The sequence below is a fragment of the Chaetodon trifascialis genome, chromosome 3 (assembly GCF_039877785.1).
Source record: "Chaetodon trifascialis isolate fChaTrf1 chromosome 3, fChaTrf1.hap1, whole genome shotgun sequence".
NCBI lineage: Eukaryota > Metazoa > Chordata > Actinopteri > Chaetodontiformes > Chaetodontidae > Chaetodon > Chaetodon trifascialis.
In genome coordinates, this window is record NC_092058.1 from 23150782 (window position 1) to 23166806 (window position 16025).

The 16025-nt window shown below is 43.1% G+C and overlaps 2 protein-coding genes across 3 annotated transcripts; one reads left to right on the forward strand and one right to left on the reverse strand.

The window, feature by feature from the left end:
- Positions 1–100: 100 nt before the first annotated feature.
- On the reverse strand, positions 101–2406 carry gpr27 (G protein-coupled receptor 27). The gene has a single exon (XM_070993784.1). It carries the CDS (start codon positions 2212–2214, stop codon positions 1099–1101), a length of 1116 nt encoding a protein of 371 aa, XP_070849885.1. The 5' UTR covers positions 2215–2406; the 3' UTR covers positions 101–1098.
- On the forward strand, positions 1254–11131 carry LOC139351788 (eukaryotic translation initiation factor 4E type 3-like). Of its 2 annotated transcripts, none has more exons than XM_070993802.1 (7): positions 1254–2777; positions 7360–7432; positions 8278–8372; positions 8618–8678; positions 8774–8840; positions 8969–9124; positions 9671–11131. In XM_070993802.1, the coding sequence occupies exons 1-7, from the start codon at positions 2395–2397 to the stop codon at positions 9715–9717; spliced, it is 882 nt and encodes a 293-aa protein (XP_070849903.1). In that variant the 5' UTR covers positions 1254–2394; the 3' UTR covers positions 9718–11131. The 2 variants fall into 2 exon arrangements, with proteins under 2 accessions (XP_070849903.1, XP_070849896.1); XM_070993795.1 differs by lacking the exon at positions 1254–2777 and adding an exon at positions 6147–6450.
- Positions 11132–16025: the final 4894 nt, after the last annotated feature.

Genomic DNA, 16025 nt, shown 5'->3' on the forward strand with positions numbered 1-16025 from the left:
AAGTAGATGACACAAGAAATACATAAGATGAGATGCGTTCAAGAGCAGAACCAGATCAAGTAGAGACATCTAACAGAGTACAGAGTCCAAACAACTCATCATTTGTTTCTCATTTATTTGCTAAGAAATACAAACAATGCAAACATCCTTTCCAAAGCACCATATTGTTAACATTTTCAGAGTCCCAACGTAGAAAAAGAATACCTGTATATTCTGCAGGGAAAGCAAATCAACCCATTTCTCAACACAACTGATCCATGAAAAACAATAAGAATATGCAAAATACCTTAAAAGCGAGTTTGAACACCTTTTCAACACGGAGAATCTTAAGAGATTATGAAATATACAACATATCTGGTTAAAAAAGCAGAAGGAAACAGGAAAGGGCTTTACAGTATTTACAAATGTGACATTGTCCTCATTAAAAATATACTGAGATCTGTATCTCTGTGGTATCCAAATGATTAGAAACCAAGCGTGTCACAGATGCCAGAGAAACTGACGCCCGTCAGCTCATAAAATAGTCCTGCTGTGTTTCGGTCATCAGTTTCAGCAAAAGGCAAACGACCTCAAATGGGAGTGCTGGGAGATAATTTCAAAATATACAAACAAATAGCCAAAGTGACATTCATGTACAATATTGTAATCAGCAAAAAAGGTTGATATACTCAACGGGCCATAAAAACTGTCTCCAAAGGTAGGACATAACATGAGACACGGCTGTCATGGAGACTCTATGTAGAGTGAATGTCACCTACAGCAGGCCTACATGCAGAGGTGGAAATAAAAAGGTGGCCTAATCATGATATCCAGTTGGTGAACCGCATAACACTTTTTTTAAATAAAGCATCAGATTATGTTTCTATAATAAGTCTCATATAGTTTTAATTAGTCTGACTCTGATATGTAAAATATAGTAGAATTTATATCATATTCAAGTTTTTGTCAAATGAAAATAGAGGGTAACATCTTTGCCACAAATGAACTTTAAGTGAAGTGCTGTCACTCTCCATCACCCCCCACATTCTGAGGACCAGTCTGTGTACATTCTGAAACGAGACGTGGTGAGTCTTTGGCAGTATTTTGGGCCAGTGAGGCTCAGATGACACAGTACGGCTCCATGGGTGTCTGCGTCCCCAGGCAGCAGGGGACGCAGGCTCGGAGGCGCATCCGCAGCTCCTTGTTGAACATGAAGCTGATGATGGGGTTCGCTCCCGCCTGGGCGAAGCTCATCCACACCGCAGCCGTCAGGTAGAGCTGCGGGACCGGAGCCCCCCGCACAAATATTCTCAGGTAGCAGGCGCTTATATAAGGAGCCCACAGAATGAGGAAGGTCAGTGTGATCATGTAGTACATCTTCCCGATCCGTTTCTCCATCTTAAATTCGTCCAGCACCAGCAGCCTCCTGTTGCCGAGGTGGGAGGCTTGCCTGATGCCCACCAGCGTGGGCGGGGTGGGTCCGCGGCCGAAGCCGGCGATCCAGTTAGCGGCGGCCTGCCCGGTGGCTCCAGGGCCGTGGAAGGTCCAGTTCTGGCTGATGGCGGGGACCAGCTGAGCCGGCTTCATCTTGCGGTGATCGTAGACGAAGCACAGCATCTTGATGTAAACCACATGGGTCGTCCCCACGATGACGGCCAGCATCAACATGAAGCCCAGGGTGTCGTTCGCCTTCACGTAGCGGTGCTCGAAGATGCACTGCTCCTCCTCACGGATGAACTTGTAGGTGCCCACGTCGAACACCGGAGGGAAAGCCATGGCCACGGAGAGAGTCCACACCATGCAGATCACCGCCACGCACGTACACAGATTCATCCGTTTGTAGTAAAACCTGTGGTGGGCGATCGCCATGTACCGGGTGACGCTGACGCAGAAGAGCAGGAAGACGACGTGGAAGCAGAAGAGCACCGACATGAAGGCGACGATCTTGCAGCTGAGCGCGCTGTACGGCCAGGCGGAGCCGCCGCCGATCGATGCCATCACGAAGGGGAAGCAGACGGCGGAGCGCACCACGTCCGCCAGACACAGGTCCAGGAGGAAGTAGTAGGGAGCCTTGTGCAGCGAGCTGTCCTTCAGCAGCAGCAGCGACAGCGACGCGTTGCCCAGCAGGCTGATGCCCATGATCAGTCCCAGGGAGGCCAGCTTGACCGCAGAGGCCGCGGACGCATAGTTCTGTAAGGACGGGCTGCTCCCCCCAAACTCACTTGTGTTCGCCATCTATGCAGCCGAGGTCGTGTGTATCCCCACATCAATTCATCGACGAGCGGTAGTATCCTGCCAAGGCTGAAATGAAAACAAAATCTACACGATCCGCCGCCCCTTTAACAGAAAAAACCCACACTCAGGAATAAAATCCACTCAGAAGCATCCGTTCAACGTCGCTTCACATCCATCCCAATGTGCCGTGATCCCCACCAAAAACAAACAAAAAGGCGTTCAGCATTTCTTCTTTTTCTTCTTGTCCTTCATCTCACAAGTGTCCGGCACGGGAGACATCCCTGTCCGCTGCTGTGTTCTCTGCTGAATGGAGGCAGCCCGGGTTGGGTCCAAACACCATCTCGAAAGGCATCCGCTCAGCAGCCGAGCGGCTCAGAAAACACATCTCAGTTTCCACCGATGGCGGAGGTCTCCCGGTCGTCTTCAGGAATAAAGAAGCAGACGGTGTTGAGCGGAAGCGTGGCGCAATTACGCATCCACAGTCTCATCAGCGGCGGCTACAACATCGAATTAAGGCCAACATGTCCTGGAAAAGCTGAGAGCAGGATTGGAGGCTCGCAGAGGTGAGAGCGCCAGTGTGGGTCTATCGGTGGATCCCTCGCAGCAGCCTATGCGACGCACGTCCGCTTGCATGTAGAGAGCAGGCCTGGGATCAGCCAGGAGACTCATCCGCCGGGTCCTTGTCTCATGCGATCTATAGGAAGTCTGTCTCCACGCACTGATGAGATGCACATGTGGACAGAGATGTCCTCTGACATTACATAATATTTGAAAAATAGACATAAAATACCATGCAAACAAAAGCATTTATATAATATATGATAATTAATATTAGAAGAGTCAAAAACACATAATTTTCTCACACACAGATGGAAACAGCCCATAATAATTCTGTGAGAACATCTTTTTAAGAACATTATTTTACTGAAAGATGAAAATAAAGAATAGTGGCAAATGATGAAAATACAGCACTTAACCTCTTAATAACCTCAGCTCACTGTCATGCACTATAAGGTTCAACATATATTAAAACATACTTGAACTGGAGGGTTTCTGTTTTTATCAGATTGTTGTTTTTTTTGTTTTTTATTTCCAGGTTTTCAACACACATCTGTGTTATTTTAAGCCTCTTCAAAGATATAGTTTTTTTTTTTCTGATGTTACAGAAGGAAATAACTTACTTAAATAAACCTAGCAAAACAGAACACTGACCTATTACACAAAAAGATTATCACCAATATCCAGACTACTACCCCAGAGCTCGTATAACCCTGCTCTCTGTCCTTATTGTCTGGAATGATGCACATGTAAGTCAGGCTACACTGACCAACTGTCAGTCAACACACAAAGCTTTAACTTGGAATGACAGGCATCACACAGCTGGTAGCTGATGAGAGAGGCTGCAGGATGACACAGTCAGAGCTAACAGTGTGAGTTCAAATGAGGTAAATAGTTGCATAATACAGCAGTGGTGTGCAGAGTGGTACCTCAGAAGCTAATTCTGCAGAGGAAAGGCGGATCTGACAAAGGCTGTATTCGATGCCTTTAAGAGACGTGGCAGAGGGTTTGACAAGTGGCTTGAAAACAGCTGAGGAGACCTTTTGCAGTCTGAACTCAGACTGAAATTAATGTTTTCTTCATTAAATAGCACTGCTTGACTGCAAGCAGACTTTTCAGGAAAATGTGATAAATCGTCTTGAATATGTCATGTCAATATGTTAAAGGTCCCTCAATAATAAAATCTTGTTCTCAGTAGAACTACAGTTGCCATCATATGGACGGACTGCACCTGCTACTGCAGTGATTCACCAGCACCCCCTGCAGCCAGCTCCATGGAGCATCATGAACATTTAATATGTCAGGCATATTAGCAGCCACTGCTGTCTTAAAGATTATCCTTGCCGGGAAAATTAACACACCTAAAAATGAAACGACAACTGACCAAAACCCACAACGATCATGCCTGAGGTCAGCTCCATGCTCAGATAACACATCCCAGAAACACCACCTGACCAATCAAATGGTTGCAGCTATCAAATGGGCAGGTGTAGTTCCAGATTGGCTAGGTTTAGCATATGCTGGCAGTGTAATACTGTAATGGTGTTGATGGTTGAAAGTGGCAATAGTACATTTATTTCTTATTTATGAAACCATAATTCCATACAACAATAGTAAGCTTGGGTATTAGATTACAAGTGGTGAGTTCAACAATGGTTTTGGTACAGTTACACTTACAGATTTATGATGGTTAACAGCTGAAATTTGCTGGTATTTAGAGCGCTGGATCTTTGAAATCTCACTTCTTGCTTGCTTGAGTGCTTAAATGTCCAAAGAACAAATACTATAACAGGACAACACAAATTAAAATATCTACACCCTAATCGGACAGCGTATGATCCAAATATGCACATTTGTCTTTCCTTATGTGAGAATTGCTCTGCAGCTAAAGCTTGACAAGTTCACATAGACACATCTCTGTGGGGATGGAAACTCATTAACAATTGTCTTGTTGGAGCTTACAGAGTACTTTCGCCAAAGTGCCCTCAAACAGGCAACAGTGGGCTTGAAACTGAAGATAGTGTGATGAGATGATGCGTCACTTGCCCATTTCCTGGTCTGCACAAATGGGCGTCACTCTCTCCGGGGTCTCAGAGAAGACATTCTTGCTTAGTTCTCCGTGCCCCTCTTGACTATATTGAGGTAGGGGAAGTAAAAAGTTATTTTCAACAAGAATAGTGAAGTTCAACAACTGTTTATCAGCACAAAATAGAAGTTCTGGCCCTCAACACGCTGAGTTGTTCTCTCCTAGTGGGGCTGTAAGAAAGAAAAAACAATCAGATACAAGAAATTTCAGCTACATATAGTCCAAAGCTGAGAGTCTTGTCTTTGTCTCTCCTCTCCTTGTAGGCTTCACATCATTGAGTAGTGTCATGTCGCCTGAGATCGTATTCCTGCAGGACAGAACTCTCTGTTTGTCATCAGGACAGGAGGCAGTCACATGAAACTCTGCAAAAAAATGAGTGGGCTGTCCACCTCTCTGGACACTGAGCTTCAGGTCAGCTTCTCTTCCACGGGGAGAAAGAGACATTCTGGTTGCAGATGTGCTGTGAGTGTTGCAGCCTTACTAGAACATTAAATGAGCGCTGTAAATAATCTCTGGCTGGCCTTGAGACAGTAGATCCCAGGCCAAGACACACTTGAGTGTAAAGAAAAAAAAAATCCTGCTCATTATTGAAATAATATCAAGAATAATGGCAACAAAATGATGCTCTGACTCAGAATCAGAGTGAACATGGCAAACAGCATCTCTACGGCATAGCCTGGCCGATAATGGATTTTTTAGGCATATGCTAATTTTGGTATTAGGAAGACACTTTAATGGGTGAAAAATAAACTTGACTGTGCTCTCTGGGTGACACATTATATGACTCCCCTGTTACTTATTGGCTGATATCTATGCCCGTGTATCTGTGATAAGCAAATATCAGCGATTTCATGGCCTGGCCTACTTATCAGTCAGGCTATAATGTAAGCCTATAGATAAGTAGACTAAGTAGACAGTAGACTGCTACTGTTTCTGTGCATACAGAGCTGTGGTCTGGTTGGTGATGTAGTACAGAAGTGCACAGCAGTGCAAAGAACCTGTGGTAACCTACATTTCTAAAAGTAACCTACTTCCTAAAGCCAGATTCTTCCAGTTATACAGCTGCAAATGTCAGTAACAGATGTAGTTTACCTCCTGCATGATCACGGTCTCGTGCTGGTCTTTCTAATATATTTTTTCTGTCAGACCAGTTATCCTGGTTTGAAATGTTCTTCAGGTCAGTTTCTGCTCCCACAAAAACAGTCAGAGTGAGGCCTCTTCCTCCTTTTCCCGCTCTCTGGAATGGACCAACTACGACGTTTCTGCTCGGTGACGCAGTGACGTCACCAGTCGGTAGGCGGAAAAGCGGCAGTGTGCGTCTGTGTCTCGAGATAAAGCCAAACCGGGTGTTTTTGTTAAGGCTTCTCATACAGCAGATATTCAAAGATTAGCTGTCGGGCTGCTGAAATGGCGGTCCCTGCGGGTCACACGGATGTACAGAGGGACAGAGGCGCCATGAGCGGACAGACAGTTTCCCCCGAAAACAACATTGACATCGACGAGGAAGAGTTGGAAAATATCACAAAGAAACACCGAGAAGACGAAACGACAGCGCTGCCTTTACACTCACCGTGGACGTTTTGGCTGGACAGGTAATGTTCGTCCCGTCCTCCGCGTTGTCCGCGAGTGGACACTTTAAGGACGGACAGGAATGATGGAGGAAAAATATGACCGAAGGCCACGGCTCCCCGCAGGCCTCCAGGAGCCAGTGTAGCGGGAGAGAGTCTGCCTTTGACACGAGCGTCCTCAGTTCACTGCCCTGTCCCCCCAGAAAAGTTTCCATTTTCACGCGCCTGTTGTTATCTAAGACAGTGACTCGACATGTTTTGAGGTATTCAAACATGCAGGTCAGGTGACTGTGGCTCTGTGTCCCTGCAGGGAGCCGGGAGGGGGGCTTTGGACTGGAATTCAAACTTTTCCATTTCCTAAAAAGAAGCACAGTTAAAGAACACAGACTGCACCTCCTTCACGAGTTAAACGCAGGCTGTTAGACTACAGGGAGGCTGTGATGCCTCGTCCTCCAGCCTGGGACGCTCTCCAGTCAAAATAAGAGACATAGTTGCAAAGTGTGTCCATACTTGCCATTGAACTGCGTGCTGAACGTGACAGTGTGTCTCTGCCGCTCTTTCTCTTTCTGCTTTGCTGTGTTTATTGTTTTATGTTTTGGAGCAAAGGTTTGATCGTGTTGTCTGCTCAGCCAGGTGACTGGAAAGAGGTCAAATGTCCATAAAGAGACCACAGACCCCATGAAGAGTATAATAATGATCACACAGTTAATAGAGCGCTGTTGTTGACTGAAATAGGAATTATGACCCTGTAAAAGTGCATGTTTTTAGCATTTTGGAAGAGAAAAATAAGGAATGTGATCCACCGACCCTAAAAGGCTGCTGTTTATGAGCCATTTTACTGTAGAATGAGCAGCACCATCGGCTTGTTTCTGCCCTTCTTTCTGCCATCGCATCATCCCGGTGGACTGAAAGAGTTTCCACTTGTCCTTGCAGGTCGTTACCGGGCACGACGGCTGCAGAATGTGAATCCAACCTGAAGAAGATCTACACCGTGCAAAGCGTTCAGGTGAGGTTCGGTGTCGGCTTAAGGAGCTTCATCACCTGGAAGAGCAAAGAGATCAAATGCATGAGTTGGCAGAGGGTCCGCTTGGCTTGAGAAGAGCTCGCTTGATGAAAGGGAACAAGCAGTTCAGTGGCATTTAAAGCCACAGCTGGCACGTTTGGTGGGAAAAAAATCCAAACAGTTTTGTTTGTTGTTCTTGAGAAACATTGTGCATATTTTACTGCCTTTCAGTATGACGCACTGATGGCTTTACATACAAAGAAGCCAAATATGAGTCAGTGATATTCTGCAGTGGTTTTGAAGTTTTATTTACATGTAAAAATAGACAGGAAACAGGCTTGTGCATTCAGTTTGAATAAGCTGAAACACAAAGCACAGAAAATCAGACTCATAGATTACACGTGAAGGTGTTTGTTGATCAGCTAAAATGCAAAGCTTTTCACAGCCTGTCTCTACAACAGTGGGAGGTTTAGAGCAGTGATTGTGGAGCACATGGTTCAAGGGGAGCCATAACACACATCACACATCACACATCACCCTCAGCCATAACAAACCTGGAAATACACGAACAAGCAAAGTGTGATCTGACTGGGCTTATGTTTGATGTGTGAAAATAGAGAACACTTATTGAAATGCTTTGCTTCTTTTAACACAGAGGCACTTTTTGAATTTGGCTTTATTGCCGTTGTCAGTATACTACAGTGTTGTAAATACACCAGATGCAAACTGGATAAAGGAGGGAGATTTCTGCTCCCGTATCACAGTAACTTTCTCTTGGAGCTCTATGAAAGCAGGGCAGCTCTTTCCAGCATGCTGCAGGTGTTACCTGTCTGCTCTCCTGTCTGCAGATGTTCTGGAGCGTATACAACAACATCCCTCCAGTCACAGCCCTGCCTTTGAGATGTAGCTATCACCTAATGCGTGGAGAGCGGAGGCCACTGTGGTGAGTCTGTTACGATTGCCAATATTATGCAGTCATCCTTTAACACATTATGACTCGAGTTCATGCAGGAGCTGACACGTAATGTCAGAACGATTTCAATGCAAACCTTCCTCCTGTCGTCTCGGATGTAACTCCCACTTGACATGGAAGGGATGTAAAATTTAAAATTAAAAATGTTGTGTGAAACTGATCGCTTGGTCAGGTTTGCATTATAATAAGTTTCCCTTAATCTTGTACACCGACAGGGAAGAAGAAAGTAATGCAAAAGGAGGAGTATGGAAGATGAAAATACCAAAAGAAAGCGCTGTAGGTGTGCTCTGCTCTCTCTCTCTCTGCAATATCACATAATCATAGAAAAAGCTGATTTATTAATGAGCTCTCATGTGCTCTTCTCGTTTCAGTCTACAGTTTGGAAAGAATTGTTACTTGCTACTATTGGGGAGCAGTTTGCAGATTACTGTGCCTCAGGTGAGCTGCTATAAGTCCAGTTTCATATGTTTCCATTCCTCTGCACAGAGATCTGCTTCTACCCAGCGTAGCGATTCCGCTGATGGCTGTTTGTTCACTGTTTGTCGTGTCTGCTGTCTGCTTTCCAGAGGACGAGGTCGTTGGCGTCAGTGTTAGCGTTCGAGATCGGGAGGACGTCGTACAAATCTGGAATAGAGATGCATCTCTGGCTAACGAAGCCAATATCTTGGGGAAAGTCTATGAGCTCCTCCCGTACATATCTTTTAAAGCTGTTTTTTATAAGTGTAAGTATGCCCATTTTCCCACTTAGATGCATTGTACCTTTTGAAAAAAAGCATGCATCTGTACAGTGGATCTAGCTGCACATTTGAAGGCCAGAGCAGAGCATGCAGGCATGCCAGAGGATAATTTAAGGAGCGAACATGGCTTTAGGCTAGGCTGTACTGACAGTGCAGAAAGGAGCTCAAGACAAATGGCCTGTTTGCCCTCATACCAGCCCCACTTACAGTCGCACATTCACATAGCCCAGTCTTGTTACCACATGCTGAATTTTTGTTCCTAAAATTATGATAATGAGCTACAGTGTGAAGCGATTAGGTTAAACTGGTGAAACTGTATTGTTTGAACAGCTCAACCTGCAGGCAGAGGAGCTGCTGGTGGACTCATTAGACCAGTTTCTAAACAGTTTTCTCTTTGAAACCTGGACATGGGTGTGCACTTTGTTCATATTTAACAACACAAAAGTCAAACCGTGTCCTGCATGTAAAATGACCATTTTAATGGCGAACTGAAGGGTTTGTACTCACCATGAATTGCTTTGACTTTTGCAGCTCACATGGAGCATCATGCCTTTGAAGGAGGACGCTCAAGACATTAGATTGTGACGCACTTTTTTTAAACTTCAACCTGAACTCTGTACCTGCCTCGCCGTGAAGGCGCTGTCCACAACCTAATCAAGGATTATTATTTTGCATTCAACAAATGTTGTCAATATATTTTTATAACTTGTAATGACTGATGCCTTGTTTCTTTTCACCGTGGGTCCTAAAGCTCTGAACTCTTCAGAGAGTGTATATCCAGCATAGATCCAGAGTTCATGTGGGTTTACTTCCTCTTATACTGCACTGCACTGTCATGGTCCTGTTCTCTGCATGGCCTATGAACCTCACAGTTTATCCCGGTATAGAGGCAGCCCCTACATGCTGTGTTTTAACTGTTCGATATGTACCACTTCTCACTTCATATCTTGTTTTAATTAGTGCCATAGCACTTTTCTGCCGTCTTGTAGTTTGTATCCTGATGGTGTTTTATTCAGCTGGAGGATGGACTGAATGTCCTGCTTGGTTTCTTGAAACTTGACCGACCGTACATCAAACGTAAGTCAGGGTAACACTTGGAAATATTGCACACGACTACCTATTCCAATCACAGTGTCCCTCAGTTCTAAAGCCATCATAGGGAATCAGAAGACATCCCGACACAGATGTGGCCCTAAGAAATGCAAGATCTGCTTTCTGACGGTCATTTTAAAGAGCAAACCCGTTCTGAAAGCTGTCTCCTTGAATGTCCTCAGCCACTCTGCTCTCTCTTCACACCCGTGTTGAAAGTCGACCCTCCGCTCTAAATGGAGTAACAGACTGCTCAGTGTATTACTCTGAAGACGTACAGCTCATTTTTGTGCTCAGCTCGTGGTGCTCCTCGATACTTGTCTGTGCTTGTTTCCCCTGCCAGTGGACTTACTGGACCATGTCCTAACCAGCACACAGAGGGAAATACAGCATTATTTGCTTCAGAGGAAGCAGCATGAGGTCGTGCTGTTCCCATATTTCACATGATTTGTCGATACAATGTGTCAGATTTGCCCATAGAGAAAAAGTCAAGTAAGACGTGTGGTGACTCTCAGTAGTCACTGAGTCGATGTCGACTGCTGCTCCAAGGAAAAGGACACTTTAAACCGTGAGTGACTGACCTCACCTGTGTGACTGTGTCCATAATGATAAACACCACCACTGTTCATAGAGGAAATAGAAAGAGCTATTTTTTTATTGGAACCCTTTACAAACGCTCTGAGACTTCATCACTCATGCTGAGATATCTCCACTAACACAGCTAACCTGCTCTTTTATTACAGCGTAGGCTACAGTAAACTGACTGCTTCTGGTATTATTATCACACCACTTTTCTACCACGTCACCTTTGGACTGGTTGATAAATGACTTCTACGAGGACGATATTTCCTTTGTAAACATGATTTTTGCAGTGACATGGGCAAATTAAATAAAATGGAAATGAAAATACAATTCTTATCCGCGTTCCTTCTTGCACAGCACAATCATCAGTGACTAATATCTGAAAGGACAATGTCACCATTCTGTCATGCAGGATGTGTGTCAATACCTCATTTTCACTTATGCCAATCATTTACTGCTGATTCGTCACATTTTAATGTCGCAGTCGCACTTTATGCTCTTACTGGCATGTCCTCTAAGGTAAGATGGGAAACGCCTCTCAAAGAGCTCTCGTAAAGGTCAGGAAAGCAGCGAGTAGCGATAGCTCTGCAATTATGACTGTTTGTGAATTTCCAGTCAATACAGGACTGATGATGTGCTGATGCTTTGATCAGCGCGTTCACTCGACCTTTTCGCAGCAGACATCTTGACCTGTCACAGTCAGAAAAGCACAGCTGTTACTAATAACAGTAACACGACTGAGGTGTCCCACTAAGCTGTGACGACGTGACGGACCCTGAAACTGAAGCAGCAAGCTACGTGGAGTTCAGCCATCATTCATTTTAATAATGACGCCTTCGCTTTTCCCTTCGTGACATGTCAAAATGTATTCAGTTTTGGTGCTGGCCAGTGGGTTTGTGAGAGTTTTGTGCTAAAAATAGTCACTGGTGTGATGACAGCAGTGAGAGTGAACCAGATCAGTAAAGTTGTGGGTGTAAAAGCGGTACAGTTAGCTGACAAATGGTTTGTAGTGCAGACAACTGCTGAATTAGTTTGTTCGTGGTTTCGTCACCAACAATGTCTTTCATGTGACACACAGTAATTTGAGCTTTTGTTGCAGCTTTAAAGACAAAGTTCATTTTGAGGCGTTCAGGGACTGAAAAAGATGCACTGACAATTAAAACTAAGCTTCACAGAGACGTTATAAAATGAAATGTCTTAAAAAGTGTGTGAAAGATCTGACGCCACCTCATGTGAAGTCCCATCTCTTCATGATAACACATTTAAATATGAATAGTTTTTTTATGGTCTCATCTGACTCCACTGCAGAACTCAGACTACAACCACATGATTTGCACAGATGTTTAAAACCTGTGTGTTGCCTTAAGACTTCAGTGAATGTATCTAACTATGAGATAACAGAATTAAACGGTACCTTCTGCTCTTCTTGCTCTCGCTCTTCTCTTGGACGAGTCTATGCTCTGTCTTAGGCTGGCCTGATTTTGACAGGCCTTGCATATTATTATATTCTTTTACAAATGTCTCTTGACCAAATGAAGGATTTCAAGCAAACTGTAATTAAAAGCTACTAAAATGATTTACTGAAGGTTGTTTCAGATGTGTGGAAGGTGGTGTTAGATGCAATGCCCACAGACAAACACAGTTCATTGAATTAGACATTTTGATTCTTATATTTTGATATGACTTTGCATGAAGATATATTGTAAAAGTATCCATATAGATGTCTTGGTGAATTGTTTTTTATTTGATCTTAAAAAGGATTAAATCGGATTACAAAAAGTGTGCAGCCTGAATGAAATGTTTCGACAGGAAACCTGACGACATTTCTGTTGTTGTCCACGGCGAACTCTGTAACACAGAGCAAACCACATCAAACGACTTGTTTTGATCTCTTAACATGTCTGACGACCAAATATACAAGATCTTATATGAATGTGTGCTGCGCAGGAACCGAGGGTGAGCAATTACATGGACAGCTTGCTTAGGTTTCAGAGTGTGTCTGCATCATGTACCCTGTGGTTATTTGACAATGCAGTGAGATGGCACGCCAGTAATTTGGAAAAGCAGTGCATCTACCTCCACTCTGTGCTGATCGTGCGCACGCTGAGCTGCACTTTCACAGCCAATTGAAAGACTTACAAAAATTGCTATGGACCAGCACACTCACCATCTCCCAAACCTGATTGTATCCCCAGTCAAACAATACAAGGACTCAGCAGCCAGTGGCTTGTGCTGTTCAGAGACCTTGCTCTAATGATCATAGGCAAAGAGAAAAGCTGGCCCTGCTCGCAGCAATGGCAAAAAAAAAAAAAAAGCCTCTTGATCTTGAGGGAAGTGCTCCTGTTCCTCTGCGATGTGCACTGACATGCACATTGTTAGAGTCTTGGTGCCATGTTTCAAAAGAAACCTCTCAGTTAAACAAACCCTTGCACAACAACTTGTTGAATGTTCTAAATATGTTTTTTAATGACCATAAAAACCTGGTTTTCAGTGATGCTGTCGAAACCATACAGGTTCATCATCACCTGCATGGCTTTAAAATGAGGTAAGTGTCATGCTTTTACACTTCACTCCTCAAATGCTAAAAAGAGGATGTGGGTCAAACCTGGGTGGGGTGTTATTAGCAATTACCATGGTAACAGTGACATCAGACGTATTTATTCTAAACAGTGGGATGAAAAAAAAAAGCTGACTTTTCAAGGCTCTTGTTTCCATGTGTTCGGTGAAGAACCTGCAATAAGAGGGCTGGTCTGTTAGAATCGACTGTATTTATCAAACAGCTCTCCAGTCAGTAATAATGTTGAAAATTATAACAGAACGTACGAGTTGTGCTTCATGTCAGTTTAGGCCTGGTGGTGAGCTGGCACTCTGTTGCATTCATGATAAAACACGCAGCTTTCGCTTGAACTCTTCAAAATGTCTGGCATGACAAAGCAAGCGAAAGGTGCTGATTGTGGAATACTGCTGAGTCATAAAGGAAAATATGGAGTATGTTTCAAATATAAAGAAGCCATGTTTGAGATATATTATAGCAACATGTGGCAAATTCCCTTGAGTCTTTCTACATTTAGATTATATTAAATTAAATGTCTTTACATCCATACAGAGACAAACCCAACACATCGGGAATATTCCAAGCAATGCAAATAGATAAAATAGAAATAAAAGGTAAATGTTAATGCGATGTGATGACACTGAACATTAAAGAGACTGGACCTGTGTTCCCATTCACCCTGAGTAATGATGCTAATTTGCTTTGCATTACATGTACTATTGTTGAGGCGCATGGAGTCCACTGCAATGGACAAATGTGTACAATTGTTAAAAATTATACCTAGAAGAGCGAATGAGCATGTATAGATGATTTGTAATAAGATGAAAAATTTACTCCTTTGCGATTACATGATATATTCCTTAAAGAATTAAATTATACAAACACCATGAAAGCGTTTTCATGCTTGGCTGATGCCTTTTGAAAAGAAATGGTGCAATTCAATTTTGAGTGTCCTGATAAAGCTTTACCATATAAAAAAAACTTGATTTATTTTACTTATTTTTTTATTTTGGAAAGGAAACCACCTGTAAATATATGCACAACTGCAGAATGGTGCACACGGTGTGACGTTCCTTAGTTTCTCCCTGTCTCATTCATTTGATAGTTCACTGCTCATTATCTGTACATCTCCAGAAGTCCTCTCCCTTTCATTGCGCGCTGAATGCTACAGGCCAGGGAAAAACACCGTATGAAAGCCATCCGCCCCCCTTTGAGAATCAAGAGGAGCCCCTATTCATTTGCTTAATTACCTAATTAACAGAAAGCTAATTACTTTGTTGTGTGCATGTGTATGTGTGGAGAGGCTGTTACGTAACTGATAGTGATCCTCAATTAATTTGTAACTACACTCCATCAAGTCAGGGCCTGAATCCACACAACACATCACCAGCGTGACACCAACAAAACATGATAATAAATTCAGACCCAGACACGCGGCTGCTGGGCTCCGCTGAGCTCATAGATCCAGTATTGACATGCAGATCCAGCCACGGAAGAATTGCAAAGCTTAGATCGTGTGTTAGATTGTCTTCATAACACTGTACATACATTTGATACTTTCTCATTAATTACAGCAGACAATCATGTTTACAACCTTGTGAAAAAAAAAAAAACTGCATCAATCTCATAAACCACTGTAAAATTGGCTCAATGTACAGATTATCAAATCACTCACAGACACATTCAAAAGCCAGATAAGATTATCGTCATCATTGTTTTCTCTCAGGGATGTCAAAAGGTCAAGTCTTGCATTTCTATTTTTTTTTGGTTTTGCCTTTGTAATTATTTTTGAAATCATACATTTTAATTATGAAGTTAGGGTATGTCCTTGCCATGGCTGTCTATGAATGTGTGTGTCTGCAGCTTTGTACTGTATCAGTTGAATGACTCAGAGGACATCTGTGTGGGGCTGTGGCTTCATGGGCCTGGAGGTCATTAAACACAACATTGTGGCTGCTGGCCATGCAGAGACTGATAGGTGTCTGTACACCTTCAGGGTACTTGCTAGAGCATAAGTACTGCATCTTTAAAGTGGGAATATGGCCTTTTTTCCCCTTGCTTGCCAAGTTTGAGCTGTAAGATTTAAAAAAATAAGAAATATATTTTGAAATACATTTCATGTGAAGCCAATCCAAATGTATTTCTCTGAAAAGTTTTAAGGCCATTAAAGATCGAAGCTGTGTAAAAGTGTTTTTTGTTACACTTTATATTGAGGTACACATGTTCACCATTAGCTGGTTGCTTGTTAGCATGCATGTTAGTAGCTTATTGCCTCCTTATGGGTCATTACAAAGCAGTTTCTGATGTCTTATTCTGGGGTTACTAAAATCGTAATTTATACAAGAACTTTCTTGCTGCCAATAAGCAGCAATTGGGAGGTCAGTGGGGGGAAAACTCTCAGTTAATGGTAGCTGTACAATATGGGCATACAGAATAAAGCATTAGCAAGTGCTTTATTATTATTCTCATTAATAAAGAGCCAATATGCTACTAATCTGCATGCTAATAATAATAAGCAACTAGTTAATGGTGAATATGTGCGCCTTTATTTTTTTTTAACTCAGCATGCAGATAACAGGAAGTAGTAGATAATGTCTTTTCCTGTTTCCTCATTTTGTGTCGCTGTTGCTATGAATTAATTCACTGTTTGTCGCAGTTTAC